We start from the raw sequence: 27,537 nt of genomic DNA, 5'->3' as shown, positions 1-27,537 counted from the left end.
CCAGGGGTTTAGGACCCCCACGGGGTGATGGTGGGTGGCCTGTCCGACCTGGGGCTGCTCACCTTCGTCTGGAGTGAGCTGGGCGGGGGAGAGTGATGGCGGGATGTACTGGGGGGCGGCGAGGAGGGAGACAGGAAGCTTTGAGGAGCTGGTGGGCCACAGGGGAGGAAGCTGCCGGGAGAGGTGGGTGAACAGGGTCTTCCGCATAGCCACCTCGTCATGGAAAGAGGGTCAAGTGCTCCGGAGCCTTCCCGGGCGAGGGGCAGAGAGGAGCCCGACACCGTCCAGGGGCTGGGTGCCGCCCTCCAGAGAGTCCCCTCCCATGCGCGGTTCCACCCACAGAGTCCCGGATCCCACAGGCGGGTGGCACCGCCCGGACGCAGGCGGCCCCGTGCGCAGCTGGCAAGCCCCCTCGGCCCCGCTCGCACCCGTGTAATCACACTCTGTGGAGCAGGGTGGGCGCCCGGTGCCTGGCTCCCGGTCCACGGCGGAGGATCGGCGAGAGCGGGCCCAGGGCTGGCACCGGGGCCCCACCAGGGACTCCTCGGCAGGGGGCATTTACTGTAAGCAGCAACGGCCACCGCCGTCTCGCCTGGCCTGCAACCCAAGGTGCCCCTGAGGGCCCTCATGGCCTTCAGCTCTGGCTCTGGCGGGACTAACCTGGCCCGGCCGCTGACCAGAGATTAGACGAGCCTGGCAGACGGTTAATGCCACTGACGTCAGGGCCCGATTGGGTGGCCGCTGGGGGCTTGGGCCCTCCCTCCAGGCAGCAGCTTGGCCCACGTGACCCGGGCTCATTAAGCCGCTTCAGTGGCCAGAGACGCCGGGGGCCAGATCTCAGGGGAGAGAGGGAAGGCACGCCAAGGCTGTGGGGACAGGCCTCAGCCAAGAGGTCACCCGCTCTGGGGACTCGGGGGAAAAGCTGAAGAGGAGGGTCCCCTCTAGCCTCCCGGGTCTTGCGCCAACTGGACCCTGGCTATGCTCACAGAGGAAGGTCCCAGGCACCGAGCGGGGGCGGAGCGCAGCCAGGAGCTGGAAACGCGGGCTGGGAGGGCAGAGCCACTGTCCTGGGAGGCCTAGAAAGCCCCCAGCACCCACGCTGGACCGAGTGTCCTGCCCCCGTGTGCAGCCCCGCACCCGCCGCTGCTCACACCACACTCACGCTCCAGTGTCCCCGTGGCCGTGGCCACTTCCGCCCCGGGGAGCACCTTTGCTCCTCCCCACGTGGGCGGGCGCCTCTCTCCCCTCGGCAGATGCAAGCCCACGGGCTGCCTCTCCACCGGCCTCGCCCCCCACCCCGGCAGGAGCTCCCCCGCCTCCCTGGCCTGCAGGGAGCACCTAGAGCCGCTGTGGCCCTGGCCGCTGCGGGGCCGGCAGAGCAGCCGCTGGAAGGAGCTGGCTCTCCGCAGTGGCCCGGGCAGGGGGCTGGAGGACGCATAGGAGTTGGCCCGGGAGGTGGGACCCGGTGGGACCGGGGAAGGCAGGATCCTGAGTGGCCCGCCAAGTGGCGAGGAAGGTGGAGAGCCCGCTGCTGGGTGGAGGCGCAGGTGGGGAGGATGTCCGGTGGGGGGCCAGTGGGGTGCACGGCAGGTGTCTGCAGGGTGTCTGAGGAGTCGGTGAACACCCACGCCGGGCTCGGGGGAGGGCTGCGTGGGGGGTGAAGACGGGGCTTCACTGGCAGACAGGGTCCAGGTGCGCTGTGTGGACGGCGTGCCGGTGGGGGGAGGTGGCGGCGTGGGGGGAGGAGGCTGGCCAGCTGGAGGCTGAGAGGCGGGACTGAGGAGGGAGGAGGAGAGCACGGCGCGGCCAGGACCCTGGAAGGAGGGTCTGAGCGACCCTGGGACCCTGCGTCCTGCCGCACGTGCCTGCCAGTCCCTCGGGCCTGCGCCTCAGTTTCCCCGGATGGGGGAGTGCAGGCGGGGCGGGGCTGACGGCTGAGATGAAGCGACAGAGCCTCCCCGCCAGGCGGCCGCCCTCCACGCGGCGGCTGCAAGGAGGGACGCCCCCTCTGGTCTCTGGGAGGCGGCGCCCGGCACCTCTCAGCGCCCCGACCTGGCTGCCAGCTGCGTGGCCGGCACAGGCTGGGCTGGGAGCTTCGGCAGGTGGCGGGAAAGGCCTCCGAGCTGTGTTTGCCCTGGCCGGGGCCCAGGCCCAGCGTCAACAAACAGGCGGTCCCTCCCCCCGCCTGGCCACCACCGGCCTGGCCCAGGGACCCCACACAGCCACTCTGGCCTGAGGACCTCAACCCCCTCGTACTGGGGGACCTTGAAGCCAGGCCCGACCCTTCGTGAGCTGCCAATGGAAGCCCCCAGCCCTTCGTGAATGGCTCCTGCGAGCACCCAGGGTGTCTGTAGGGGGAGTAGGGGGGGAGGCCCGAGACCCCGGCCAGCACCTCTCCTATCTGACTGCCCCGTAGGAAGTCCCCAAGCCCCTTGGGAGGGGAAGAGTCTTGGGGTCCCTCACGACCAAGGTGAGTTCTGACCTGGGGGTTCTATCGGCCCCACGTCAGGAGGGACAGCCAGTCCCTTCCCCTGCTCGGCCATCAGCAGGGTGACAGCTCGGGCGGTTTGGGGTTTGCTGGGACGGCACCGCCCTAGCGCCTTTCTCTGTGGTTCCTCCAGGCCTCTGGCCCTCCCAGCCGACGCCAAGTCCCCTGCCCTTGGCTGACAGCTGCCCTTCTCCACCCACTGCCCTCAGGCCGTGGGACGGGACAGAGCCACCTCCTGTGACACGTAGGCAAACTGAGGCGCGGAAGGCATGGCTGTAGTGACGTGAGTCCACAGGAGGTGAGCCCAGGAGTCCCAACTCCCAGCCCGGGGCAGCGGAGGGCTGAGGCCTGCCCCCGGGGGCATCCCCCCAGCCCCAGGGCCGGGGGCACGCTGGACCCAGAGACACCCGGCTTGCCCAGGAACGGCAGAAACCCTGCGATTAATCGGATCAGAGCCAGTGGCTGAGAAGCAAGGGCACAGATGTTCTGGGAGTCTCCCCCCCCTCCGCACCCCCACCCCCAGTTCACCCCCACGGTCAAGGCCTCCCCCAGCTCCCTGCTGGCTGGGCCTGGGGCCCTAACACCCACCACCCACTTCTGGGCACCAGAGTCTTGGGTGGGAAGCAGGTAGGGGTGGGACGGGAGCCCCCAGCCGAGAACAGGGCCACCCCAAAGCCCCTGGCCCCAAGACACCAAGTCCCAGGCCCCGCTCCCCATGGGCAGACTGACAGCTGTCCCCTACTCCTTGGAAATAGAGAAGTGGGGACCTCGGCGGCGGGGCAGAGGCTAGGCAAGGCTCCCCCTGACCTCACTGCCCCTGCCCCATCTGTTTCGGCCTCGGTCACTTCTGAACATCTGGGCTGAAGACAGGATCGATGCAGGGCCCCTCCTCACCTATCCCGCCTCTGCCCGGGGAGGGGGAGGCCGGAGGAAGGACCTTTTGGAGCCCGAGCGGGGTCTGAGAGTCCTCCATTCAAGCATCCTCCACTGAGGCTGAGCGGCGCCCCGTCCCCTCTCCGCTCGGCCGAAGAGTCCCTCCTGGCCCAGGGGATGCGGGCAGAGCGTTTCAGGGGTTACGGAGGCGCTCTGAGGGCGTCAGCTTTGGGCTGGAGCATCCCCTCCCTCCCCACAGGACTCAACTGAACCCTTCGGGGCAGCTGCTCTCTGGCTAGGGGCTGCTCCGCACTCCGGCTGAGCCCTTTGCTCCTCGGTCCGGGCCCCCGCCTCGCCCCTGACCAGCCCCTCCTCCCGCGGGCCGCGGGGGACTAGAGAGCGGGGGGCGGGCCGGGGGCGGGGCCGGGCGCCCTTCATCCCCCTGCGCTGCGCTCCGCCGGGAGCAGAGAGGTCAGCGCCAGCCAGAGCTGAGCACCGCGCGTCCCCACCCGTGAAACCAGGTACCGCTAGGGGCACCGACCCCCAGCCCAGGGGGCACCGAGCGGCCCGAGCCCTACCGCCCACCCCCTCGTGCGTAACCCGGCCTGGGTAGCTCCCCTCGCCCGCCCCGCCTGGGGCAGGCGCTCCTGGCTCGGAGAGCCAGAGCCCCGCGCGCTCCGGACGCAGATCTGGGGACCCCCCCCAGTCCGACTCAGCCCCGAGCTGGAGCAGGTGTCCTGGAGAGGCTCCACGTCGCCTCCGCAGGGCTGGATGGGGCCGCGGGAGGTCGGTGGCGCCCGGTGGGCTTCCCGAGGCTCGGCCCGTGGGGGCGGCAGGAGAGGGCCCCGGAGGGGAGCCTAAGAGGGCCCGGGAACAGGCCCTGGAGCGCTGCTCCGACGGGCATCTGGCAGGCAGATCGGCCGGTCTGGCAGGCGGGAAGTCCGGGTATATTTATCCCGGCCGCGCTGCGCAGAGGTTTAGGGGCAGGTCGGGCCAGGCTGCCTCCGGGGCCGCAGGGCACATGTTGGTCCTAGAGCCCGTGCCATTCGCAGCCGGGCCAGCAGGCACGGCAGGCACCAGGCACGTGTGGCTCCAGAGTCTGAGGGCGAGGCTCCGTGCGCGCTGCTCGCTGCCCGGTGCTCGGGCAGGGGCTGAGAGAGAGGGCACCGCAGCGTATCCCCCGAGGGAAAGGAGCTGGGCTCCAGTTTGCAGGAGCCCGCCCCGCCCCGTGGGCCCCTAGGATTGGCCGCACCGACTGCGTGCGTTTGTTTACACCCAGGGAGGGGGACGGGGGCGGGGCCTAGGGGATCCGCCCCTCCCCCCCACGGTCACCTGAACCCTGAGACCAGGTTTGGGCTCTAGGACAGGACTGAGGGCGGCTCAGTCAAAGGTCCGTCCTTCCTTCAGCCTGCGGGTCCTGTCCTTTCTCGACTGCCTGGGGCCACGGCGCTGTCCCTGGAGCAGACCTTTGGATCTGCGGCCGCCCCCCTTCAGTGGAAAGTCTGGCGTGGGGGCTCAGTTCCTTCTGAAAAGGAAGCTCGTCCCTCACAGGTTGTCAGTCTGGAGCATAGGAAGTGTTCTGGGGACAGTTCCATTTTAAGAGGGGAAGGTTCTGCACAACCCTGGAAGGCTTCCTGTAGGAAGCACCAATGGTGGGAGGAATCAGGGGTGGATGAGGCCGGGCCTAATACCTATCCCAGAGGACTGGAATGACTGACAGCAGGAGACTCTCTGACTGCTGGGCGTCGGGGGGGCAGGGGGCTATACCTCTGGGGCAGCTGGGGGTACGAGTCTCAGAACTGTATTCTGCCCGGACCCGGAGAGCCCGTGTCCGCAGCGGCTTGGGAAACCACCCCTTTGTTTGGTGCTGGTTCTTTTGGTCCAAATGGAAAAAAAAAACACCCAGTCCAGGGCTCCCGGTATCAGACCACGAGATTTGGTTGCTCCTGTCATGGTGCCCACCGCCCTTAGCAAGTAGTCACGGGGTCGTGGGCAAGTGGAGAAGCCGAGAGGAAACGGGACAGGCTGGGGGGCTCCTGGTCTCTGTGTGGGGTACACCCTGAACGTCTGGGGACGCATGTGGGCTGCACGTGGGGACAGGCGCTGGGTCCGAGGGGAAAACATGTTTGGGGAGTTTGGTGCCTGCGTGTGCACAGCCGACGCGGTAGCAGAACGGGGGTCCCGTGGAGGGCGTTCTGGTGCAGACATGGAGGCGGGGTGGGCCAGGCGCCCCCTGGAGCTGGTGAGGTGGGCCGGGGGCCTGTCAAGGACCTGGAGCCCCCTCCACTCGTTTGATGACGTTCGCCGAGGACCCACCACGTGCCCCGGGGCCCTCGGTCCGGCGGGTGGAGGGCTGGCCTTTGGCTCCGAGCGAGAAGACAGACGCAGGTTGGGTGGGGTGCTCTGGGAGGCCCGGCAGGGCTTGTGGGGGCCGGAGGGAAGGACCAGCTGCTGGGGCAGGAGGGGCTTTCCGGCCAGCAGCTCGGGGTGGCTTGGTTTTGAATTTCCGCTCTGCGGGCCACGTCCTGTACACAGCCTCTCCGCTGGCACGTCTACACACGTGCACGGCCCTTGAGGACGCGGCCACTCCCGCCGGCCGGCCTGTCCGTGTATCTTTCCCATTGTGTGGGGAGGCACGCCACAGGTGCTGGGCTGGGGGGGTTCTCTCCAGCTGGGCCCGGCCCTGTGGCCCTGCTGGGCTCAGGCCCGCCCTCTGGACGTCCCTGCGCCTGCCTAGCGGGGGCACACCCTGCCCTCGTGGGAACCTGGAAACGCTGCCGCCACCTTTTTGTGGGGCCTGCCCGGGCTTCACCCGGCCACCCCTGCAGGGCAGCACGCTGGGGCTGCCGCCCCCCCCCCACCTGGGCGTTTGGCTTCCTCGCCCCTTCCTGCGCCTTCTGGGGCTCCCTGTCTCTTGCTGGCTGTGCCTTGTCGTCTCCTGCTGTCTGGTCTCTGTCCGTCCTCCGTCTGGCTCTCTCTGCCTGGCTGGCCTCCTCCGGCTGCCCGCCCCCCTCTCTCCCCCGGCCCGCACGTCTCCCTGGCTCTCCCTGTGTACTCTCCTCCATTTGTGTCTGTGCTGTCTCTCTCCACTCGAATTTCTCAGGCTCCCAGCGCCTCTCCGTCCGGATCAGTATGCCGGACGCATGTGCCACGTGTGCTTCCCCTCCGTCTCTGTCTTCCCTCCCTCCGCCTCTCTCTGCCTCTTCCTGACGTTGGACGGAGCCTCTCCTCCAAGCTGACCTTGCCCTTAGCCCCCCCAGTGGGGTCTCCGATGAGTCCTGAGCTGCCCCAGGCCCCTGTTCCAGCTTTCTTTGGGGCCAGAAGTCCGGCTGTCCAAATATTTGGCCGCCTCCAGGGGATTCCGGGTCAGCAGGGAGGAGGATGGGCTGGCTGGCTCGGGGTCTCCCCGGATCCTGGGGGGCCACAGGCATGTGATGTCCTGTCCTTTGCCTCAGCTGGGCCTCAGGCCGCACGTCCCTCTCAGCGGGCTGGCAACGGGGGGAGGGGGATGCTGCTGGCCCCGGTCCAGTCTTGAGTCAAGAAGTTCCAGCTGCAGCCTCCGCCGCTGGGGTCAGCCTGCGCTAGCAGGGTCTGGGCCTGGGGGGGGGGGGGGAGGGGAGGCCTAGGTGTCTGGGGCTAGGCCCACTCGAGGCATCTGTCGGGAGTCCGGAAGATGTGCCCTGTCACAGGGAAGGCCACTTTCCGTCCCTACCTTCCAGATGCCCAGACGCAGAAGCACAGGCCCCAGACCCCAGTCCCCAGGGCCAGGGAGCTAGGGGACAAGGGGTTGGTGGGCCCGGTAGAGCAGTGTCCTGGGCCACCTGCTTTTCTCTGGGTGGGCCCCTCCTGCCTGCCACCCTCCGGGTTCTGGCCGCACACTGGCCACGTAGCCAGTGCCGCTGACCGCGAGGGAGGAGTGGGTGCAGGACTGGGCCTGCCGGGGCCAGGGTCTGGAGCGGTCTGGGGAGGCCCAGGGCGTGTTTTCGTGCCTCCCCTTCCTCTGAGCACCCTCCCGCCCACCCTGCTTCCAGACCCCTGGCCTTAGAGTCAGTTTCCCACCCACCCTGGTGGCTGTGCCTTGACACACAGTTCGGACATGTCTGGTGAGCCCAGGTCCCCTGCTGACGGACTGAGAGCCTGTCTCAGGAGGGTGTTTCCCCTCCGGAGCCTGGAGAAGTGGGTGGAGTGCGGGGGGGGGGGTGCCAGGAGGGAAGGGGCACCTCGCCTCAGCCGAGGAGGGGAGCGGTGAGGATGGGCGAGCTGGAACTGGGGGCAGCCCTCATGCCTGAGCCCCCAGCGATCACCACAGTGGACCCTCCGGCCAGGCCGGCTGTGTCTCCTCAGGCCTGGGCTGCCCCCACACAGGACGCCTGGGGCCGTGGCAGCAAGCCCTGCGGGGTCTGTGCCTCCGCCGCCGAGGCTTGCGGCCGCAGGGCCGAGGGGAGAGCGGTGTGGCCGCAGCCCGTAGCCAGCAGCCAGCTCGCTGCTGAGAGCCACTGCTGTGCCACGGCCTCGGGGAGGGGAGTGGAGAGGGGCGCTTCCCGCAGCAGCCAGCCCACGCGGTGGCCTGGATTCCCGGGCCTTGAAATCTTTAATTAGCCAAACTCAACACCTGCCGAGGTGTGCCTGACGAATTCGCACCCCGTGACACGCGAGGGCCGGCGTTGCTGCTGCACAGGATCCCGGAGCCTCCCGCGCCCGCCGGGCCCTTATCTTGCAGAGCGCAAACAGGCCCGGGGCAGCGGCCCAGGGCATCGATTTACTGCCTTGGCCCACGCTGCACCCATGACAGATGCCATTCTGATGACCCACCCGAGGTCACAGAGATCTGTCTGCCCGCCCCAGGGCCTGCTCTGGGGACAAAGGCCTCGGGGAGGCTCCTCACTCATCCCTAACCTTGGCCAAACCTCAGGGGACCCCTGCAGGACGGGCGGACTCCGAGGTCCTGCGTGGGGAGGCCTCCGCTCACAGTCCCACCGGGTGGCAGGGCCGGGTCTGCCTCGGACCGAGCGTGTCCACCCTGCTGTGTCCCTGCCAGGGGCCGGGGGCTGCTGGCAGCTGTCCTTGGGCAGGGGTCACCCCCGAGTCTGCGCGGACCCCCTGATGGGAAGCAGCCCGGGAGGCGGCAGGCCTGAGGGAAGGGACGGCGGTGTCAGAGATGAGCTTCGGGGCCCAGGGGAGGGCTGGGGGTCCACGGGCCAGGCCAGCGCTAACCCCCCCGCCCCACCCCCGCCCTCAGCCCCACTCTGGAATGAGGTACGGACGCCTTGACCGGGACGTCAAGGTTTGGCAAGCTTGTCTATGACACCAAACCATCATTTCACCCTCCCCGCCGGCCTTGTACCACACCTCGGAGCCTTTGCGCCTGCTGTGTCCTCTGCTTGAGTCCCTCCCTCCTGTTTCCACACCCTGGGGACTCCCACTGGGAGTCATTTCACAACAGACTCCATCACCTCCTCCTCCAGGAAGGCTTCCTTGATGCCTCACTCTCCCCTTCCCCGAGTCCCAGCACTGTGTGGCACACACTCAGCCGCATCAGGAGCCGTAGGGCGAGGGATGTGCGTAGGGGTTTGCCACTTCCAGCCTGACAGCCAGCTGAGGAGGGGCGTTCCACGGCCTCTCCAGGGTCCGGCCAGCCCGACAACCAGCATGGGCGGGCTGCAAGAGCAAGGCCCCGAGAGTCTAAGCTCGGGTCCTGCCGGGGGGAGGGGTGGGACCCAGAGGCGGGACCTCAGGCACCTTGGCTGTGACCGCGCTGTGGGCCGTGGTCTCCCTGGAGGCCGCGCCTGGCTGCTAGGGGAGCATATTAAGGCAGAGAAGGGTGCTTTGTCTAGGCTGCCGACTCAGCACACTCTGAGGGCCTGCCCTAGCCTGCCCAGGGCGGGAGGCCCGGCCAGGGCAACCCCAGCTGAGAGCCAGGGGGCACTCCGGAGTGCCTCTGGTGGCCAAGTGCTGGCACCTCCACGCCTAGCTGGGATCCTTGGAGGGGCCGAGGGCGAGGCTCGAGGCAGGGCTGTGAAGACAGGCCGGCCTCGGGGACCCCAGTCCAGAGGAGCAGGGTGTGGGCACAGATGCGCATGCGTCAGGGTCCAGAGTGGGCAGGGCCGGAGGAGAGGAAGGCCCAGACGCCAGCGTCAGACAGGCAGCTCAGGGGGCCCGAGGGTGTCAGGTGAGGGGTCCCCAGGACCAACCTGCCTGGGACCTGAGCTCTGGCCTGCAGCAAAGGGAGGTGGTCCTCTGGCCAGTTCTGTGTGGCAGCTGCCCCCAGGACCCTGGGGCCTGAGGCCTGAGGCCCGAGGCCTGAGCCTAGCCCCCCTACTTGCCACAGCCCCAAGGGCTGAATTGGAGACCTCCTGGTGCTCCACGCTGAAGAGCAGCCCGGAGACCATCAGGACCTGGAGCGGAGTTAGAGGACCCGGGGCAGGATTCAAGGCTCCCCGGCAGAGGGGGCGCCGTGGCGTCAAGACCGGGCCCTGGCTGACCTGCTTGGCAGCGCTGTCCCCTCCCTGGTCACCACTCTGGCCTCAGCTCTCCTGCTGGCTCGGCCGGCCTTCAGAATGTCCTTGTAGATCCTGGGGGCACTCTGCCCAGGTACCTTCTGGGCGTCGGTGGGTGGCTCTCAGCCGCAGGGCCAGCGAGCTGTCTGGGCAGCGACAGGGTTGGGGGTGGACAGCGGGGAGCTGGTCCCTGTGAGGTCCAGCAGGGCCACACCCTAGGAGCAGGACCAGGGGGCTGACTGCACAGTCCCGGCCCCTCCACAGCCCCACAAGGCCCTGAGCTCCTGGTCCGGGGCTCCAGGAAACGGAGAGTCTGCTCAAAGTCTCCTGGGAGATGGGCACCTAGGTGCAGGGGCTCCCCAGCGGGGAAGGAGAGGCTTGAAGGAAAGTGTGGCCCTCGGGCCAGAGCTGTGTGCAGGAGGGGGCCTGCGTGTCCCCGAGAACTGGGCCCCCCGTTTCCTGGAAGGCCCCCTGAGGGCCCTTTGCAGCCAGGCGGGCAGGGCCCAGGTGTCCAGCCGCCCAGCACTGCCTCAGGCCTCCTGGCTCCGGGGGTGGGGGGGTGGTAGCCTCTGCGCCTGCCGTCCCCGGCGCCAGCCCTCAGCCCACAGAGGGCCCTTTGTTCCGGCTGCCAGCAGTGCCCGCCGGGCAGCTGGGAACGGGGCCCACAGCCCTCACCCTCTCCTGAGGCCTCCCGCCGTCGGGCAGTGCCATTCGAGGCTGGCTAGGAGGCCCCTGGCACGTGGGGCCAGCACAGGAAACCGTCTCCTAGTGTCAACCTCAGGGACAGGGGTCTGTCCAGGGCTCTCCCTGTGGGGGGCGGGGAGGCAACAGGCCTGGGACTCAGCATCCCAGAGTCCTGGCACCTCTGGGCTCTGAACTGAGGCCACCCAACTGAGCTTCACCGCACAGATGGGGAAACTGAGGCCTCCGGGGCTTGCCTGGGCTGCTGTGCGTGTGTCGGGGTGTGGAGGGAGCACCGCAGGCTGGCCGAGGGGGCCCTCAGGACATCCCGGAGAGCTCGGGTGCCCGAGCTCTGCTCCCCACGGGCAGGTCCCAGGGAGGCCCGGGGCAGAGCGGCCTGTGCACCTGTGTCCCGAGTGGCCCTCTGCGCAGTGCGCCTGCGGCTGAGACCGCCTTCGGGCGGCCGGGCCCTGGGTGCGAGGAGCAGGGACGACCTGACGGGGCACCTGCCCCGCAGACTCCTGAGTGTGTCGGGGTGAGAGCCGGGCCCCTGCGGTGTCCCCTGAGCATGGAGGCGCCTCTGCAGACGGAGCTGGTGGAGCTGGTGCCCAACGGCAAACACGCGGAAGGACTACACCCGGTCGGCACCCCCACGGCAGGCGATGAGAGGTGAGCGCAGCAGGGGCCCCGTCGGGGCTCGGGGCGGGGCCGGGGGCGGAGCAGGGGGCTGGAGCTGAGCTGCCTACCCGGGCCTGTGCCTGCAGGGTCCAGGGCCCCCCGAGAACCTGCGTTGAGGGCGAGGGCTTCCTACAGAAAAGCCCCAGCAAGGAGCCGCAGTTCACCGACGTGAGCGGGGCACCTCTGGGGCTCGGGCACCCCTGGGGGCCGGGAGGAAGGAAGGCGGGGCTCCAGGGCAGCCGCGGGAGGCTGAGGGACAGGGAGGGAACTCAGAGACTCCCTCCTCTCGCGCTGACCCCCGCCATCCTGCAGTTCGAGGGGAAGACGTCGTTCGGGATGTCGGTGTTCAACCTCAGCAACGCCATCATGGGCAGCGGCATCCTGGGGCTGGCCTACGCCATGGCCAACACGGGCATCATCCTCTTCCTGTGAGTGCGGTCTGCGCCCTGCTTCACACGGGAGCCCCGAACAGGCCACTGCCCTCGACCTCCCAGGACCCCCAGCCTCCTGTCCTGAGGCCCTGGTGGCGGTGGGTGGGCACTCTCACGAAACCCGAACCACGGCTGAGCAAACCAGCCACGGCCAGACAGATGGCCCGCCCTTCCCAGTCCGCCGGCGGAGATGACCGCACGGGGCCAGGCTGACGGACCCGTCCGTCCTTCTCTGTGTACACGTGTTGGACGCGGCCCCGTGGCCGGGCCTGTGTGGGCACACGTGTCCTCTCCTGGGAGCTCTGCCCCACAGCCAAGTGGAAAACATGTTTGTTCCAAGAACTCCGGGAGAGATGGGCTTGCAGGGCCTCCCCTGGGTCAGACCGGCCCCGGGCCTGCTGAGTGCGCACCCACACCTGCCCGGACACCTGGCCAGCGGCCCTGCGGCCCAGGCCTCCCAAAGCTCATCGCCTCCCGCCAGCGGGGCGGGGGGAGGGGGGAGCCCAGCAGCCTCTCCCCGCCCGTCTCCCCCAGGTTCCTGCTGACAGCCGTAGCCCTGCTCTCCAGCTACTCCATCCACCTGCTGCTCAAGTCTTCGGGGATCGTGGGTGAGCCTCCTTCGGGCCTGCAGCCGGGGAGGGCGGCCTGGGAGGGGCGGGCCGGCCGCCCTGACGCCCTGTGCCCACAGGAATCCGCGCCTATGAGCAGCTGGGCTACCGTGCCTTTGGGACCCCGGGGAAGCTGGTGGCGGCCCTGGCCATCACCTTGCAGAACATCGGAGGTGCGGCTGGCGGACCGTCGCAGGTGGACAGGGGGCGGCAGGGCCACCCGAAGGGGGGCAGCTGGCTCCACTGACCCCGGTGCCCACCGCCCCTCTCCCTCCAGCCATGTCCAGCTACCTGTACATCATCAAGTCCGAGCTGCCCCTTGTCATACAGACCTTCCTGAACCTGGAGGCACAAACTTCGTGAGCCCCAGGGCGGGGCGGGGCCGGGTGAGGGTGGGAGGCCTCGGTCTACCCTCCGTGTCCACCTGGGCCCCGAGAGCCCAGGCTGGGCTAGTGGGAGAGAGAGAGAGACGCACCCTACCAGTCACTGCTGGTGGGCAGAGAGCTGCCAGCAGGGCCAACCTTCAGCCCACCCCGCCCCCGATTTAGGAAGCCCCCGGGGGAACCCAGGAGGGCACGTGGGCTGGCAGGAGGAAGAGCCCCGCCCAGCCACGGAGCAGAGAGGGCCCGAGAGCCCGGGGCTTAGCTCTAAGCGCCTGCTATTCCTGACCGCGGCTTGGGCGTGAGCCCCTCCCCTCCCACCGAGACGTTAAGCCCGAGGTGTCCCAGTTGCCCCTCGCTAGTTTAGGCAGCAGTGATGGCATCGGCCGCGTTCGTGAGTGGGGACAGAGAAGGCAGGCCCCGCGCTCGGCAGCACCTCCCAGGCACGCAGAGGGGCTGGGAGACTGCGATCCGTGATGGCAGGCGAGGAACAGCCAGAAACCGGCCCCCTGGGGTCCTTTCCCAAGGAGCTGGCCTTTGGGCTTGCCCTTGAAGGGCGGTCCCGTTCCTCGTCGCATTCGTTCCCTGAAACCCCTGTCCACTGGGCACGGGGCAGGAGGATGCAGGATGCAGATTGCAGGGGGGACCACAGGGGCACAGGCTGTTGGCAAGTCCCTGAGCCCCCCTGGAAAATGCCCCCCCCCAGAGCTAGGCTCTTTCATCCCACCCACCTCCCTGGGCCCCTTGGGGCCCCTCCCTGAGGAGGCTGGACACAGACCTATTCGCCCTGAGGAAAACAGCAGCAGACTCCAGTCAGAATGGTCACCAAGCCCCGCCCCTTCCCCGGGCGGGCGCTGAGAGCGTGCCCACTTTGCAGATGGGCACAGAGACTCCCGGCTGTGGGCCCGTGTCCTTCGGAGGTCACCCGGTGGCACCACGGGTGACCCTGACTGGGAGTGGGGGCCCGCGGCCTGAGCCGGTGCTGCGTGGGCCCTGACCTTGGCTCCCCACTCCCGCCCGGCAGGGACTGGTACGTGAACGGGAACTACCTGGTGATTCTGGTCTCTGTCACCATCATTCTGCCCCTGGCACTGATGCGGCAGCTGGGTGAGCACGGGCGGTGGCGGGGCCTCGGAAGGGCGTGTCGGAAGGACGTCCTCGCGGGGGTCCCCAGCCTCACGGCCGCCCCTTCCCGGACTTTGCAGGCTACCTGGGCTACTCCAGCGGCTTCTCGCTCAGCTGCATGGTGTTCTTCCTAGTCGCAGTGAGTCCCTCTCCGTGCCGGTCAGGGCAGGGCCAGGGGTCCTCAGGGCTCCTCTGTCAGAGGGAGGGCAGCTCCTCGAGTCCCCACCTCCCTCGGATGTGGCTTTAGAGGGACTTCCCCGGCGGCCGGCCGCGCCTTGCCCTGACACTCTCACACCCCCCACCACCAGGTCATCTACAAAAAGTTCCAGGTGCCCTGCCCACTCCCTTCCACCTTAGCCAACGCCACAGGCAACTTCAGCCTCACGCAGTTCAGCAGGGAGGAGACGCCGCTCCGGGGGGAGGCCGGCGCCCCAGCTGTCTGCACCCCAAGCTACTTCACTCTCAACATACAGGTTCTGACGGGCCCAGGGCGGGGGCAGGGGCCCAGGGAGAGGGTGGGGGCCGCCCTGACACGGCCCCGTGTTCCCCCAGACGGCGTACACCATCCCCATCATGGCCTTCGCCTTCGTCTGCCACCCAGAGGTGCTCCCCATCTACACGGAGCTCAAGGAGTAGGTGCCGAGGCTGGGGGTGGGGGCGGGGCTGCCTGAGCCGGTTGGGGAGGGGGTGAGTGGACGTGGCCCTGCGGTGGGGAGGGGGGTGGCAGGAGCCAAGTCATTGCACCAAAGATCTCCATGGCTGCTCCGGGTGATGACCGGCGGCAAGAAGGAGGCCCCCTTGTTGCCATGTGGTGAGGGTGTGATGCCAGACAGACCCCAGGGCCCATGGGGGCCTCCCGGTGTGGCCCGGCTTGGCACCAAGCCCCTCCCCTGCCCCCCCCAGCCCCTCGAAGAAGAAGATGCAGCGCATCTCCAACCTGTCCATCACCGTCATGTACCTCATGTACTTCCTGGCCGCCCTCTTCGGCTACCTCACCTTCTACGGTACGGCTGCTCTTCGGGGGGGAGGCGGTGGGGGGGGAGGGGCGAGGGGGTGCCACTCCCCACAGGGTCGGGCGGACCAGGGCTCGAGCCCCAGCCCTCGCCCGGGCCGCCTGCCGACCGCCCTGCCCGCCCGCCGCTCGCAGATGGGGTGGAGTCGGAGCTGCTGCACACCTACAGCAAGGTGGACCCGTTCGACGTGCTCATCCTGTGCGTGCGCGTGGCCGTGCTGATGGCCGTCACGCTCACCGTGCCCATCGTGCTGTTTCCGGTGAGCCGCGGGGAGGGGGCTGGCGGGGGGGGGCGCTGGACAGTGGGGGCGGGGGGGCGGGACCGACGGAGAAGCCCTGACGGGTCGGCAACTCCCCACCCCGCAGGTGCGGCGCGCCATCCAGCAGATGCTGTTTCAGGGCCAGGAGTTCAGCTGGCTGCGGCACGTGCTCATCGCCGCCGGCCTGCTCACCTGCATCAACCTGCTGGTCATCTTCGCGCCCAACATCCTGGGCATCTTCGGGATCATCGGTGAGGGTCCGGCCCTGCCAGGTGTTGCCCCGGGGGGCTTCTCCTCCGCAAATGCTGTCCGACTCCTGAGCTCGCACCCTGCCTTCAAGCGCTGGCCGCTGGCCGCGTGCACGGCACGGCCTCCCACCCGAGATTCCACCCCGCGGGCTACTCCCGTCCCCTCACAGGGCCCGGAACCCGCGTGTCAGTGCCCCTCGCTGGGGCAGCACACAGGAGGGTCTTGTCCGTGGGTCTTGTCTCCGTGTTGCATATGAGGAAACTGACATTCAGATTCAGAGAGTAGCAGAGCCTCACGGTTGGTAAGGGGGGGCCTTGGTTCGGCCCCAGGATCGGGGGGCTACAGGGTGGCTGCCCTGTCGGTTGTCCCAACCCAGCTGGGGCTCTGAGCTGCACGGTCAGCGATTCCGAGACGTCTTCGGGGTGACCCGACTCAGGAGACTGGCTCCCTCCCCCAGCTCTGCAGGGACTGACCCACGGACGTGGGCTAAGTATCCCGGAAATCACAGCCAGGACTCTCGGTTGTGTATGTTCATAAGCGAACTCAACATGTAGCAAGCAGACAGGAATGTATTGGCTCAAACAGTAGAAAGGCCTTCAGGAACAGCTACATCCAGGAGCCCCATATCCTCGAGTCTCTGTCTGTATCTCTGACTTGCCTTTCCCCTTTGCGAGCTTCATTCGCTGAGAGATTCTTGTGACACCAGCCACGCTGGCCCGTTCGCTCCAGAGGCCCCTGAGGGCAGAGAGCGGGCTTTCAAGCAAGGTCTCAAGATGAGACCCTCCCCCCACGAGGACTGTCTGATTTTATTGGATCCACCCCTGAACCTTAGCCAATAGGAGGCCCTGAGCCCTCGGTGGCCACGCCTTGTTTTTAACAGGTGCCACGTCTGCCCCGTGCCTCATCTTCATCTTCCCTGCTGTCTTCTACTTCCGCATCGTGCCCACCGAGAAGGAGCCTGCAAGATCCACCCCCAAAATCCTGGTGCGAGGGGCCTGGCGGTCGGTGGGATGCGGTGAAGCTTAGGGGACCCCCCCACCCTCAGTCCTGACCCCAACTTTCGACCCCACAGGCCCTCTGCTTCGCTGCACTTGGCCTCTTGATGATGACCATGAGCTTGAGCTTCATCATCATTGACTGGGTCTCGGGGACCAGCCGGCATGGAGGAAACCACTAGGACAGCCCGTCCTGCTCGGCCTGCTCACCAGTGCCCTGCCCGGACCCCTCGGCCCCGGCCGGCACCCAGCGGCCCGTCGGAGGGAGGAGAAAGACATGGATAAACACCGTGGCGTGAGGCCCCATCCCGGGGCCTCTCTGTGGAAGGGTCATTTTTTTTTAGAGAGAACCAGGACCAAAGCCCTTGGGCCCCTTCCCTGCGGGGGGCTCCTGGTCTGCAGGGCCTTCCTGAGCTGGGAGCAGGTGGGGCTGCCCCCCGCCTCGTTGCCTCCAAGCTCGCCCCTTTCCCTCCTCACACAGAGGCAGGCACTGAGCTCTGCCGGCCTGTGGGGGCACGTGGAGCTGGAACCCGGGCCGGCGGCCATCCCCCCACCTCGCTGTTGGGTCACGGCCTGCCCCCTGAGGCCCCGTCTCCCTCGGCCCTCCTGCCTGCCTTCCTGCGGTCCCCGATGCCCCTGCAGGCACGTGGGCTCAGGTGCTTGGGTATTCTTTTCCGGTTCTCCCATCCTCGCCACCGGGAATAGAACCCCTCACCCTACACCTGGAGCCAGCAGGTTCTTTTGAGGGTGAAATCGAATCGGTGGGGTGTCCTCAACAGGCCCCTGCCGTGCACCGTCACCAGCCCCGGGGAGGCTGGGACTCCCCCCACCCGAGCCTGGGCCCTAGCCCACGCCCCCCGCTGGGAGAAGAGAGAGGCTGGGGCCCAGAGCGTCTCTGCCCCTGGCAGCCAGAGACCCAGGGGCCAGCCTGGGACAGGGTGGAGGCTGGCTGGCAGCCCCCTTTATAAATATGATACTGAAGACCAACTACGTTTTATATTCTTGATCTCCACGCTCCCTGGGCTCTGGGGAAGGGGGTGAGAGCCGGAACGTGGGTGGCGACAGAGGCTTCTCCTGCCTCCTTCCCTGGGATGAGGGTGGGGACGGGGAGCGTGCCCCATGCCACTCGCCCCCTGCCTCCCAAACCGACCAGCGGCACGCTCAGACCCCGCTCTGGGCCCGAGCCAGACTCAGCACAGACCTGCTTTCTCACGGGGTGAGGTGGGGAGGAATTAATGAGGCCCCAGGAAATGGGACAGAGAGAGGCCTCCGGAAGGAGGGACGTGAGGTGCATCCGCAGCAGCTTAGAGAGGGTCTGAGCTGGGGGCGGCCAGGAAGCCCTACAGCAGGGCCGCCGCCCCCCGCCCCCCGCCCCCCGCTGCCATGTCAACTCTCTGTCAATGCCTCGAGTCTGCAAACAAAAGTCCAGGGACCCTGTGCCCTGTGTCAGGCCAGTCCTTTTAGTCACAGAAAACCCGCTGTGAATAAAGGTGGGTAAGTGAGTCCCGGTATGTGGGGCCGGAGCTTTCAGTGGGAGAGTCCAGGGCGGGGCGGGGGCTGCAAGGACGCGGGGCAGCCCCAGCACCCTGGCCCCGGGTGGGGCTGGGAGGCTGCCTGTGGCCTGGGGCGGACCTGAACCAGCTGAGACCCAGCGGGATGGAGCTGCCCAGGTCTTGGCATCAAACTCTCATTAGGAGAGACCCTGTGCCCAGCTAGGCCGCCGAGGAAAGGGCAGCAGGAAAAATCCAGTCTGAACTGGTGAGGCGGCTGCCAGCATGGGAAACCCCTGCAGAAAGGACTTCCTCAAGCTGGTGGCTGCTGGGCCCGCAGCAGTGCCAGCCCGTCAGAGGGGGGCTTCCTGAGTCTGATTCCCACCAGCCCCGGTCGCCTGACTCCAGCCTGGGGACTCACCCAGGAGCCCCGTGGCCCCAGCAAAGAGCTGGACGCTGGCCTGGAGGCGGCCGCGGCCCAGAGTGCCCTGGCATGCGGGGCTGCCCTCGGGGGCTCTCTGGCTTCTTCCCCGAAGGATGAGACTCCAGCCCTGCCTCCGACCCTGGACCCCTGGGGCGTGAGGAGCCACACCGGCAGGGCCCACCCTGCAGGCAGACCCTGGGGTCTTTCCTCACACTCCCTCCATCCAGAGGAGGCTGCGGGTCAGGGCGGCAGCAGCCCTCTCAGAGCAGGGCGACCTGAGCATAGTGTCTGCCACACGCCGCTAAGGCGGAGGCAGGACCCTGAGGCCTCCGCCGCCGCCTCTGCTCGCCCCGCAGGGTCGTCTCCGGCCTGAGCAGCGGGCAGCGGGCGCTGGGCGATGCGGCCTCTGCACTACATACAAAAACCAAGTGTCCAGATGACTGTTTGAAAATACGTGACCTTCGTCCCCCCTGTCAAGCCCCAGACACCGGGACTCCACCAGGACGGGCCTGCAGACCCTTGGTCATTGTGAAGCATTTCTGTGTGCTTTGAAGAATTTCCCAGGTCTTTTTAATTTTTTTTCAAGTTAAAAAAAACTCCTGCCCCGGCCACTGTGGCCCAGTCGGCGGTTGAACGCTATGCACAAAGCCCAAGGTCAAAGGCAGTTAGACTGTCGGTCAGGGCGTTCGCCTGGGTTACAGGCCAGGTCCCCGGTTGGGGCATGCGAGAGGCAACTGATCGAGGCAACTGATCGATGTTTCCCTCTTTCTCTTTGTCCCTCCCTTGCCCTCCCTCTAAGATAAATAAATAAAACCTAAACATTAAAAAACAACTCCGGAAAAAACAAACAAAACACTTGCTCCATTTGGAACAATGACAAGATAGAACAGCCAGAAAGTGCAGCACGGAGGTCTCCTGTATTTCTCTTTACTGCTTTTCCTACGGCTGCTCGTCACAGGCAAGCAAGTGAAGGTGGACCGGGAGGAGCCGGGGCCTCGGGTCTCCGCCCGCTCCCCACTCCCCCGGGTGCACAGGTGCACACGACCTGCCGGCTGAGAGGGGTTCACTCATCCACCCGGCGAGTTTTTGTTAAGGTTCCCGCTGCGCCACGTACTCTCGCAGCACCTGGGCGCACGGCAGCGAGCAAAGGGAAGACCCCGCCTTCCTCGAGCTTACATTCTGGGTGGGGGGTTGGATTCAGATGGGAAACATGAAACAGAATGAGTAAGTTACATCATCTGTTGAATGCTGTGCACAAAGTCAAAGGTCAAAGGCAGTTAGATTCCCGGTCAGGGCACTCGCCTGGCTTGCGGGCCAGGTCCCCGGTTGGGGCATGCGAGAGGCAACTGATCGAGGCAACTGATCGATGTTTCCCTCTTTCTCTTTGTCCCTCCCTCCCCCTCCCTCTAAGATGTTTAGCCCTGGCTGGTGTAGCTCAATGGATTGAGCGTGGGCTGTGAACCCAAGGGTCACCGGTTCAATTTCCAGTCAGGACACATGCCTGGGTTGTGGGCCAGGTCCCCAGTAAGGGGTGCATGAGAGGCAACCACACATTGGTGTTTTTCTCCCTCTCTCTCTCCTTCCCCTCTCCCCAAAAATAAATAAATAAAATCTTTTTTAAAAGATGCTTACTGCGCTGGCTGGCGTAGCTCAGTGGATTGAGCGCAGGCTGGGAACCACAGTGTCCCAGGTTCAATTCCCAGCTAGGGTACATTCCTGGGTTGCAGGCCAGAACCCCCAGCAACCGCACAGTGATGTTTCTCTCTCTCTCTCTCCCTCTCTCTCTCTCTCTCTCTCTCTCTCTCTCTCTCTCCCCCTCCCTTCCCTCTCTAAAAATAAATTAAAAAATCTGAAAAAAAAAGATGCTTACTAATTATTATAGGGAGTAAACAGGGCGAGGTGAGGGCAACGGAGAACAGGGGCTCTGGAGGTGAGTTAGGGTGGGCCTCGCTGACAAAGGGGCCTTTGACCGGACGTTGGAGAGGGAGGAAGCCACGGGGGTGCCTGCAGGGAACTGTCCGGGCCGGGGGATCAGCCGGTGCAAAGCCCTGAGGCAGACGGTGCCCGGCCTGAGAGGGCAGCAGCCAGGTGGTCATGGCCCCTGACGTTAGGAGAGGCGGGAGAAGATCGGGGGCGGGGGGGGGGGGGCGAGTGAGGGCCGATAGGGGGCAGGTGTTATGGGGCTTTGTCAGCCTCCTGAGGGAGGACTTCGGATGTTCCTCTGGGGAAGATAAGAGCCCCCGCAGGGTCCTGAACGCGGGACAGGCGGGAACTGACTCGGTAGCGACTCTGAGTTTCAAATGGATCGTTCCGGCTGCCGCACGGACACCAGACTCTGCGTGGGGGTCGGGGGCCGGGGGTCGGGGGTCGGGGGCCGAGGGCGAGCCTGGCCCAGAGCTGCCGCAGTCGTTCAGACGGAAAGGCTGAGGGGCTCGGCCCGGCGGGGGGGGGGGCGGCTTGGCCCAGGGGGGACGCTGGGCTGTGCTGAAGGTAGAGGTGGTGGGGTTGCCTGATGGTTTGGGTAGGAGGGGAGGGACAGAGACAAATCAAGGGTGACTCAAGGCCATCTAGGGACCGAGCCTGCCACCACCTCCCCTGAGGGAGGCTGGGGAAGGAGCAGGCTTGGGAAGGGCCATCAGCTCAGCCAGTGAAACGTTTAAGACGCTGACTGGGCGTCAGAGTGGAGATGCCAGGGTGACTGCTGCCTGTGCCACCCGACTTCACGGAGCAGCCAGCCCTGCAGCTTCAGGCTCGGGAGGCAGGGGAGCGGGTGCTCCTCGGGGCCAGAGGCCTGGGCGCCGTGGGGGAGGTGCACTTGCGTAAAGGAGGGCAGCGGTCAGGCCCGAGCCCGGGAACATTCCTGCTCGGTGGTGGGAGAGATGAGGTGGAACCGGCACGGGGCGGAGCAGGAGCAGACAGGCGGCGGGGGAAGCCCAGGAGAGTGAGGGCGCCGGGAGCCGGGCCAGCGTCAGGTGCTCTGGGTCGTGCGGGTAGAGGACCCACCAGCATGTGGGCCGCTGAGGCCCTCGGCCCGGAGGGCAAGTCCCAATGCGGTGGTTGAGGGGAGAGGCAGGAGCCGGAAAGGCCACGTGGAGAGAACTAGTGTGGCGAGAGAGAGGGGCGGGGCTCGCAGAGGCCTTGGAGGAAGGCTGGGAAGAAGGAGCTATGGAGGCTAAGACATGGGAAGAGGCTGGTAGAACGGTGCGTTGGAGGCAGCTGGAGGACTCCTGGGCCAGGGCCCTGGGGGAACTGAGCTGGGAGACAGCAGGTGGCGCTGGACAGCTGGTGTCAGGGAGGACGCAGGGTGGCCAAGCTCTGGTGGCTAGGGTCACGCTGGGTCCAAGGTACAGCCAGCCAGGGACATCAAGGAGCACATACGGGGACTCAGAGAAGCCAGCACGTGTCTGCCTTGACCTCAATTTAAAGTCATCCAGCAACCGGCTAACTTTCAGACAACGTAGAACAGTAATAATTGACTGGAAGTTACTTAGAAATGGAGAGTAGCCCTGCAGGCTCCGGCCCGGTAGCTGAGTTCGTTAGAGTGTGTCCGATACACCCAGGCTGTGGGTCAGGGCCCATACAAGAATCAATCAATAAATACATAAGTAAATGGAATGATAAATTGATGTCCCTCTCTCTCTAAAAAATCAGTTCAGCCGTGACGGGTGTGGCCCGGTGGGCTGGGTTCCACTCCGGGTCAGGACACACGCCTGGGTTGCCCGCCAGGTCCCTGGTAGGGGCCACAGGAGAAGCAACAAATGTGTTTCTCTTCCTCTCTCCCGCCCTTCCCTGCTCTCTAAAAATGTATAAATAAAATCTTTTTAAAAATCAATCAATCAATTCAATTCAATTTTTTTTTTTAAAAAGAGTATCCCTGGAAAGAAAATTCTGAAAGAACAAAACTGTTTTCAAAACCACACAAGGCTGCTTGCTAACCTGCCCCGCCACTCTCGGTGAGACTCGACAGAATTCGACAGAGACCTTAGAAGGCTGTCTCTGCCGCCCCCTGGCGGTCAGCGGCCAAGGTCCGGGCTCGCCGGGACCCAACCGACTCGTCGCCCCAGCAGCAAGCTGAGCTGATCGGCTCTGGGCTGTGCAGCCGGGTCCGGAGGATCCAAGGCAATCCAGGGAGGCTTCCTGGCTGACGCAGGAGAAGAAGGAAGGCAGAGAGGCTCGGGGCGGGGCTGAAGAAGAGAGGTTGCAGAGAAGGGTAGCACCCCCGCACCCTGCACTGGGCACCTGGGCAGGTGAGTGAGCAGCTGTCAGTCCTACACTTGGCGGGGTCCCCTGGGAGGCAACCTCGCCCCCTCCTTGGGCTCCCTGACCTTGGAAGAGTTCCCAGAACGGAGAAGAGGGCCAGACTCCCAGACCCAACCTTGACCAAGGGTTCTGAGAGCCTCTCCAAGTATTACCTAGCTCCTCTTATCCTGCCCACGTCTTTGGGGTCAAACTCAGCCGGGTACCCAAAGCGTTTACGGCGTACCCGGCCCTGGGCAGGCGATGGGCACGGAACCACCTAATCTTCAGGAAGCAGGGCAAGTGCCCACCAGGAATAATCACCCAAATTAGCGTCTAATCGGTGCTGTGAATTTGAGATGGAGGCGAGAGAGCCCTGGAACAGAGGATGCGAACAAGCTAGGGCCAGAAAAAGCAAAAAGGCGGGTATCGTGGAACTGTCTGAGGATGGGCAGCGGGGTGTAGGCTGGAGGGCTGCCTGGGAGGCCTGGGGTCAGAGCAGGGAGGGGCCTGTGTTGGGGCGTCCCGGGGAGCTCTGAGCAAGAGGACGCCGAAAGCCTGCCGCCCTGTGCAGGGACGGCCTCTCTGGCCACCCAGTGACAGATCGGCGGAGGCGGGAGAACGAAGCTGCAGGGCAGGCGCCGTAGGGGTGACCGCGAGGCAGAAGGGGGCCACGGGGGCGGGGGGTGGGGTAAAAGGCTGGGCCGGCCTCTGCTCCCGCGCTGCGCCTTAGGCCCACCAGGAGGCGCTGTTGCCCCGCAAAGCCGTGCCGGGTCGCGGGCGGCTACCGAAACCCCGCTCTCCTGCCTAGAGAGGCCCCGGAAGAGGCGGGGCAGCGCGCGCAGAGGCCGCTTCCGGCTTCAGCTCCGGGGCGGGCGGGCGGTGCGGGGGGGGGGGGGGTGGGGAGCATCCAGGGCGGAGGCCACCGGGGACGGGCCATGGGTGTCAGAACTTGGGGAGGCGGCGGTGCGAGGAGACTGTGGACGGGCCAGGGCCGAGGGCAGGGGCGGGATCGGGGCCGAGAAAGGGGCAGGCCTCTGCGAGCCTGCACCCTCAGCAGCTCTGCGCCCGCCTGCGCCTCCTGGCCCGTTCCCTCGTGAAATACAGCCCTGGGGGTCCCGGGCAGCCCGACGCTGGCCAAGACCTGGGAGCAAGGATGGGAAGGCGTCCCAGCGATGGAGAAATGGGGAGGGAGCTCCAGCAGAGGTGGTGGAGAGGTCCACAAAGGTGGGGAAGCAGGCGTGGGAGCGAAGGGAACCCCTTGAAACTGATTTTCTTTAAGTGCTTGAGCAGTGTCCATTTGGAGGGGAGGCCAAGCCAGTGGGTAAGGCTGAAGGGGCCCGGCCAGCCCAAAGCTGCTGGAGGAAACAAACTCAGCCCAGTTACATGAGTCCCCTCCGTCCCCCGCCCCTGCTCTTTTCCCCAGAGCTCCCCTCGCCTCGGGGACCTGAACTGCCCAGTGTCCATAGGCTTCAGTCACTGCGTTACTCTCACCGCCTGTGCTGCATGGTGGTTACCCGCTCCCTCCCATCCTGCCTTCTCTGTTGCCCACAGGAGACACTTCATAGAGCCAGAGGGAACTTGAAAATAGATCATGTCAGTCTACCTTCACACCCTCAGATGCTTCCCATCACACTTGGAACAAAGTTCAAACTTTTCCCTGCCCCGTAGCCCTGAGGACCTGGCCTCTGCTGACTGCCCCCGGGCGTCAGCCCGCAGCCTGGCCTGTGTTGTAACACAGTGCTGTAACACCGTGCTGGTCTGCACCTCGGGCCTTCGGGCCTTCAGCTGGCTGTCGGGCCTTCGGGCCTTCAGCTAGCTGATAGCATCTCAAAAGCTCCCTCCAGGAGCCTGAAGCAGTCCCTGCAGAGTCACTCCTCAGTGTAGCTCGTGGTATTTGCTCCTTCCAGTGAAGTCCCTCGCCCCTAGGGCTCAGTGACCCTCCCTTTCAGGACACGCACACACCCCTTCCCCCAGTCCTTATCTACAGGAGACCCAGGGTCTGGCTAGCTGAGCCTTGGAGACACCTCATGGGCTGCTTGCTATTGTGTCACCTTTATTAGGGCTCTTTTTGCTCCTTCATTAAATTAAATTCCAGGAAGCAATGCTAATGAGGGCCCTAACGAGTCACGGGAGAGGCTACCAGCCCTGGCCTTTGGGCGGCGTGGCAGGGAGGGCTATGCAACCAGGTGAGCAGAGCAGTGGCTCCTGGGATAGGGGTGATTATTGCTTCCCAGGCCCTCGAAGGACCCTGTGTTTCCCAGGGGAGGTGGCCTTTAGAGGCTAAAGCATGTGGCAGGCACACTGGCAAGTTGAGCCATGAACTTTTTTTTTTAAGATTTTACTTATTTATTTTTTTAGGGAGGGAAGGCGGGGAGAGAGAGAGAGAGAGAGAGAAACATCAATGTGCGGTTGCTGGGGGTTTCTGGCCTGCAACCCAGGAATGTACCCTAGCTGGGAATCGAACCTGAGACACTTTGGTTCCCATCCCGTGCTCAATCCACTGAGCTACACCAGCCAGGGCTGAGCCATGAACTCTTCAAGGACAAGGAGCAGGGCTCAGCTTAGACCCTGGCCCCAAAGCCCCCAAAGCACCCTGGGTGACCTCCCAAGGCATGTCCCCAGGCATGTCACCCTGAGTGCCAAGACCAGTTGGATCTGCAGGGCTGGACGTGCCTGGCCTGGCCGGCTGGGGATGCAAGGGCCAGCTGCAGGCTCCGCCCACCCCTACCTCAGCCTGCCGCCCGGACTGGAGAAGTCTCCGCCTGTGGGCTCTTCAGTGATGCTGGTGACAGACCTCTCGCACTGCGGTGCGGTCCCTCTCACTCTCATTATTCTGGTCAGGCTGGCCTCCCTTCCGTTTCAGGAACGCCCAGCCCCTGCCCTAGGGTCTTTGTATTTTCTGTCACCTCTGCCTGTCACTCTTCTGGCTTGTCAAAAAGTTGGTCCCTCCTCATCATTCACAGGCTCCCTCCTCAGACTGTTCCCTCCTGCATACGCTCCCAGTGGCCCTTTGTTAGCCCTGTTGGTTCCTGTTGGTTGTCTCCAAAACTGAGCAGTTCACCCCGTTCACCTCGTTTGGCCTGTGCTCCTGGAACCCCGGGTTTCTCGGTACAGTAGGGTCACAATAAACTTTAGATAACCCTCCTCCCAGATTCTCCTCCCCGCACCCTCATTCATGTCAGGTGAAACCCCCTAGCTTATCCAGAAACTTCTATCAAGGAGTGACGGGGGCCTGAGCCCTCCAAGACAAAGACAATTGTCTGTGAAGGAGGTGAACGAGCAGGAAGGGGACCCTGGGCCCCAGGCCTCCCAGGCTTGGTGCTGTTTGGGAAGACAGGTTTGAAGGAAGGGCCGGAGTGGACAGTGTAGCACTCCAATCTCAGAGCTGCTGCAGGGCTAAGAGGAAGGGGGAAGTGCAGGGGGCGGGCCAGGAGGTAGAGCCTGGCTGGAGCCGCTGAGGTCCACAGGCAGAAGCTTGCTGGGCCCTGTGTGCCAGGCTGTGATGTGGTGGTCACAGGGCCTTGCCAGGACTCCCTGCCACCCGGGAGCCATGGAGGTGGAGTGGTCAGGATCTTGGCTCCGGGGATCCCTGGGGGGTTCTGCCTGTTCCTTCAGGGTGGGGTAGACACACCCATCCCGAAACTGCCTTTGGGGAAGTGCCGGCAGCTTCCCCTTCCTAGAGCCTGCAGGCTGGGTGTCTGTCACGGCCCACGGAGGGGTCTCGGCTGCTCAGGGTCGGAACCTGGGAGACGCTGGACCTGCCCTTGGGCCTGTGGTCAGCCCCAAGGCTCTTCCGGCTTTCCAGTGAGCTGGCAGCTGCCGCTTCTCCCTTCCAGCTGAAGTGCCACCTTCAGTGTGGCTGGATGTCATTTTACTGTCTTTATGGTCTAGTCCAGGCGTGCGGGGCTGGCAGGCTCAGGTCCACGTCATATCTCCTCTGGCTAGGAGCCCGCCGGTGCCGCCCGAACAATGTCTATGGGTCTCAATGTTCCTGGGTCCCTGAGTGTGAAGGAAGCAGGGGCCCGTGACGGCCCTCACTGGAGGACCCGACCGTGGATGGGTCCTGGCCTCTTCCGGCCTCAGCTGCCTGGGCTGCCAGGCCAGGGTGTCCTCCACCTCCGACCCTTCATTTGCTCCCCCGACCTTCCCCAGAGCCGGCCTCCCGGTCCCACCTCCCCGTCCCCTCTTCCCTGACTGTCCTTCCTCAGTGCACTTCTCCCTCCACACGCACACGTCACCGTCACCTCCACCGAGAGGCTCCCCGACCTTCCCTTCTTCCTTCTGCGCACGTACCACCGGGGCCGGTATTTTCACAGTGTCTGCAGGGTTAGCTGTTTACCCTCTCCCAGCTCCAGGGGGAGGGCCCCCTGCAAGGGTGAAGTAGAGTGTGTGTGATTTGTTCATTTAATTCGGCAAATATTTAGCCACCCTCCAGGACTAGGCTGCAAGGGACGTGGAGTCAGAGACCCGGTGTGGCCGAGACTCAGCACCAGGACACTGGGGTCTGGCTGGGGAGGAGGCAGCCGAGGACACCGGGAGTCAGAGAGGCCCAGCTCCAACCAGCGAAGGAGAGATGGGGAGGAGGGGTGAGTGGGGAGGGGACGGGGACTGCAGGGCACGTCAGAATGCTGCAGTGCTGGCGTGCGGTCAGGGGAGGGAGGAGAACCTTGGACGGGGGCAGACCTGTGGGGCCTCGGAGAAATTACTGTTGTAACCACTCCTCCCTACGGAGGGCTTCCCACAGGCCATGTGCATTCTGAACATCTCACCTACCTTTCCTCCTTTGTCCTGACCTCAGCCAGTGCAGTGGCTAGATAATGATCTCAGGCCCATTTTACTGGTGAGAAAACTGAGGCCCAGGGAGTTCCTGGTACTTGTCCAACGTAATATGCAGCTGGCAAGTTTGCAGACTGCTCCCCAGAACCCTTGCGGTTGACTTCCACCCCAGCACCTCTGCCTCCTACACGGTCCAAAGCGGTGTGTATGGGCTGTAGCCTCAGGGCACTGGGGAGCCACAGAAGGTTTGTGGGCAAGAGAGTGATGTGATTTCCGTTGGCAGGTTCCCCTTTGCTGCCATGTAGAGGATGGATTATAGGGGAAACACAAG

The 27,537-nt window shown here is 65.4% G+C and overlaps 2 protein-coding genes across 4 annotated transcripts; both read left to right on the top strand.

Moving 5' to 3' along the window:
- Positions 1–801: 801 nt before the first annotated feature.
- Positions 802–17,264, top strand: SLC38A3 (solute carrier family 38 member 3). Of its 3 annotated transcripts, none has more exons than XM_036030300.1 (16): positions 802–953; positions 11,057–11,208; positions 11,304–11,385; positions 11,530–11,645; positions 12,183–12,256; positions 12,337–12,429; positions 12,534–12,615; positions 13,661–13,743; positions 13,842–13,900; positions 14,070–14,234; positions 14,314–14,393; positions 14,665–14,765; positions 14,909–15,033; positions 15,140–15,284; positions 16,163–16,266; positions 16,355–17,264. In XM_036030300.1, the coding sequence occupies exons 2-16, from the start codon at positions 11,108–11,110 to the stop codon at positions 16,457–16,459; spliced, it is 1,515 nt and encodes a 504-aa protein (XP_035886193.1). In that variant the 5' UTR covers positions 802–953; positions 11,057–11,107; the 3' UTR covers positions 16,460–17,264. The 3 variants fall into 3 exon arrangements, with proteins under 3 accessions (XP_035886193.1, XP_028373706.1, XP_035886194.1); XM_028517905.2 differs by lacking the exon at positions 802–953 and adding an exon at positions 3,622–3,882; XM_036030301.1 differs by lacking the exons at positions 802–953; positions 11,304–11,385.
- Positions 5,460–8,533, top strand: LOC118501543. Its single transcript, XM_036030303.1, has 2 exons — positions 5,460–6,726; positions 7,081–8,533. The coding sequence occupies exon 1, from the start codon at positions 5,656–5,658 to the stop codon at positions 6,598–6,600; it is 945 nt and encodes a 314-aa protein (XP_035886196.1). The 5' UTR covers positions 5,460–5,655; the 3' UTR covers positions 6,601–6,726; positions 7,081–8,533.
- Positions 17,265–27,537: the final 10,273 nt, after the last annotated feature.

The sequence above is a fragment of the Phyllostomus discolor genome, chromosome 7 (assembly GCF_004126475.2).
Source record: "Phyllostomus discolor isolate MPI-MPIP mPhyDis1 chromosome 7, mPhyDis1.pri.v3, whole genome shotgun sequence".
Classification (NCBI taxonomy): domain Eukaryota; kingdom Metazoa; phylum Chordata; class Mammalia; order Chiroptera; family Phyllostomidae; genus Phyllostomus; species Phyllostomus discolor.
This window is presented reverse-complemented; position numbering and strand designations above follow the sequence as displayed.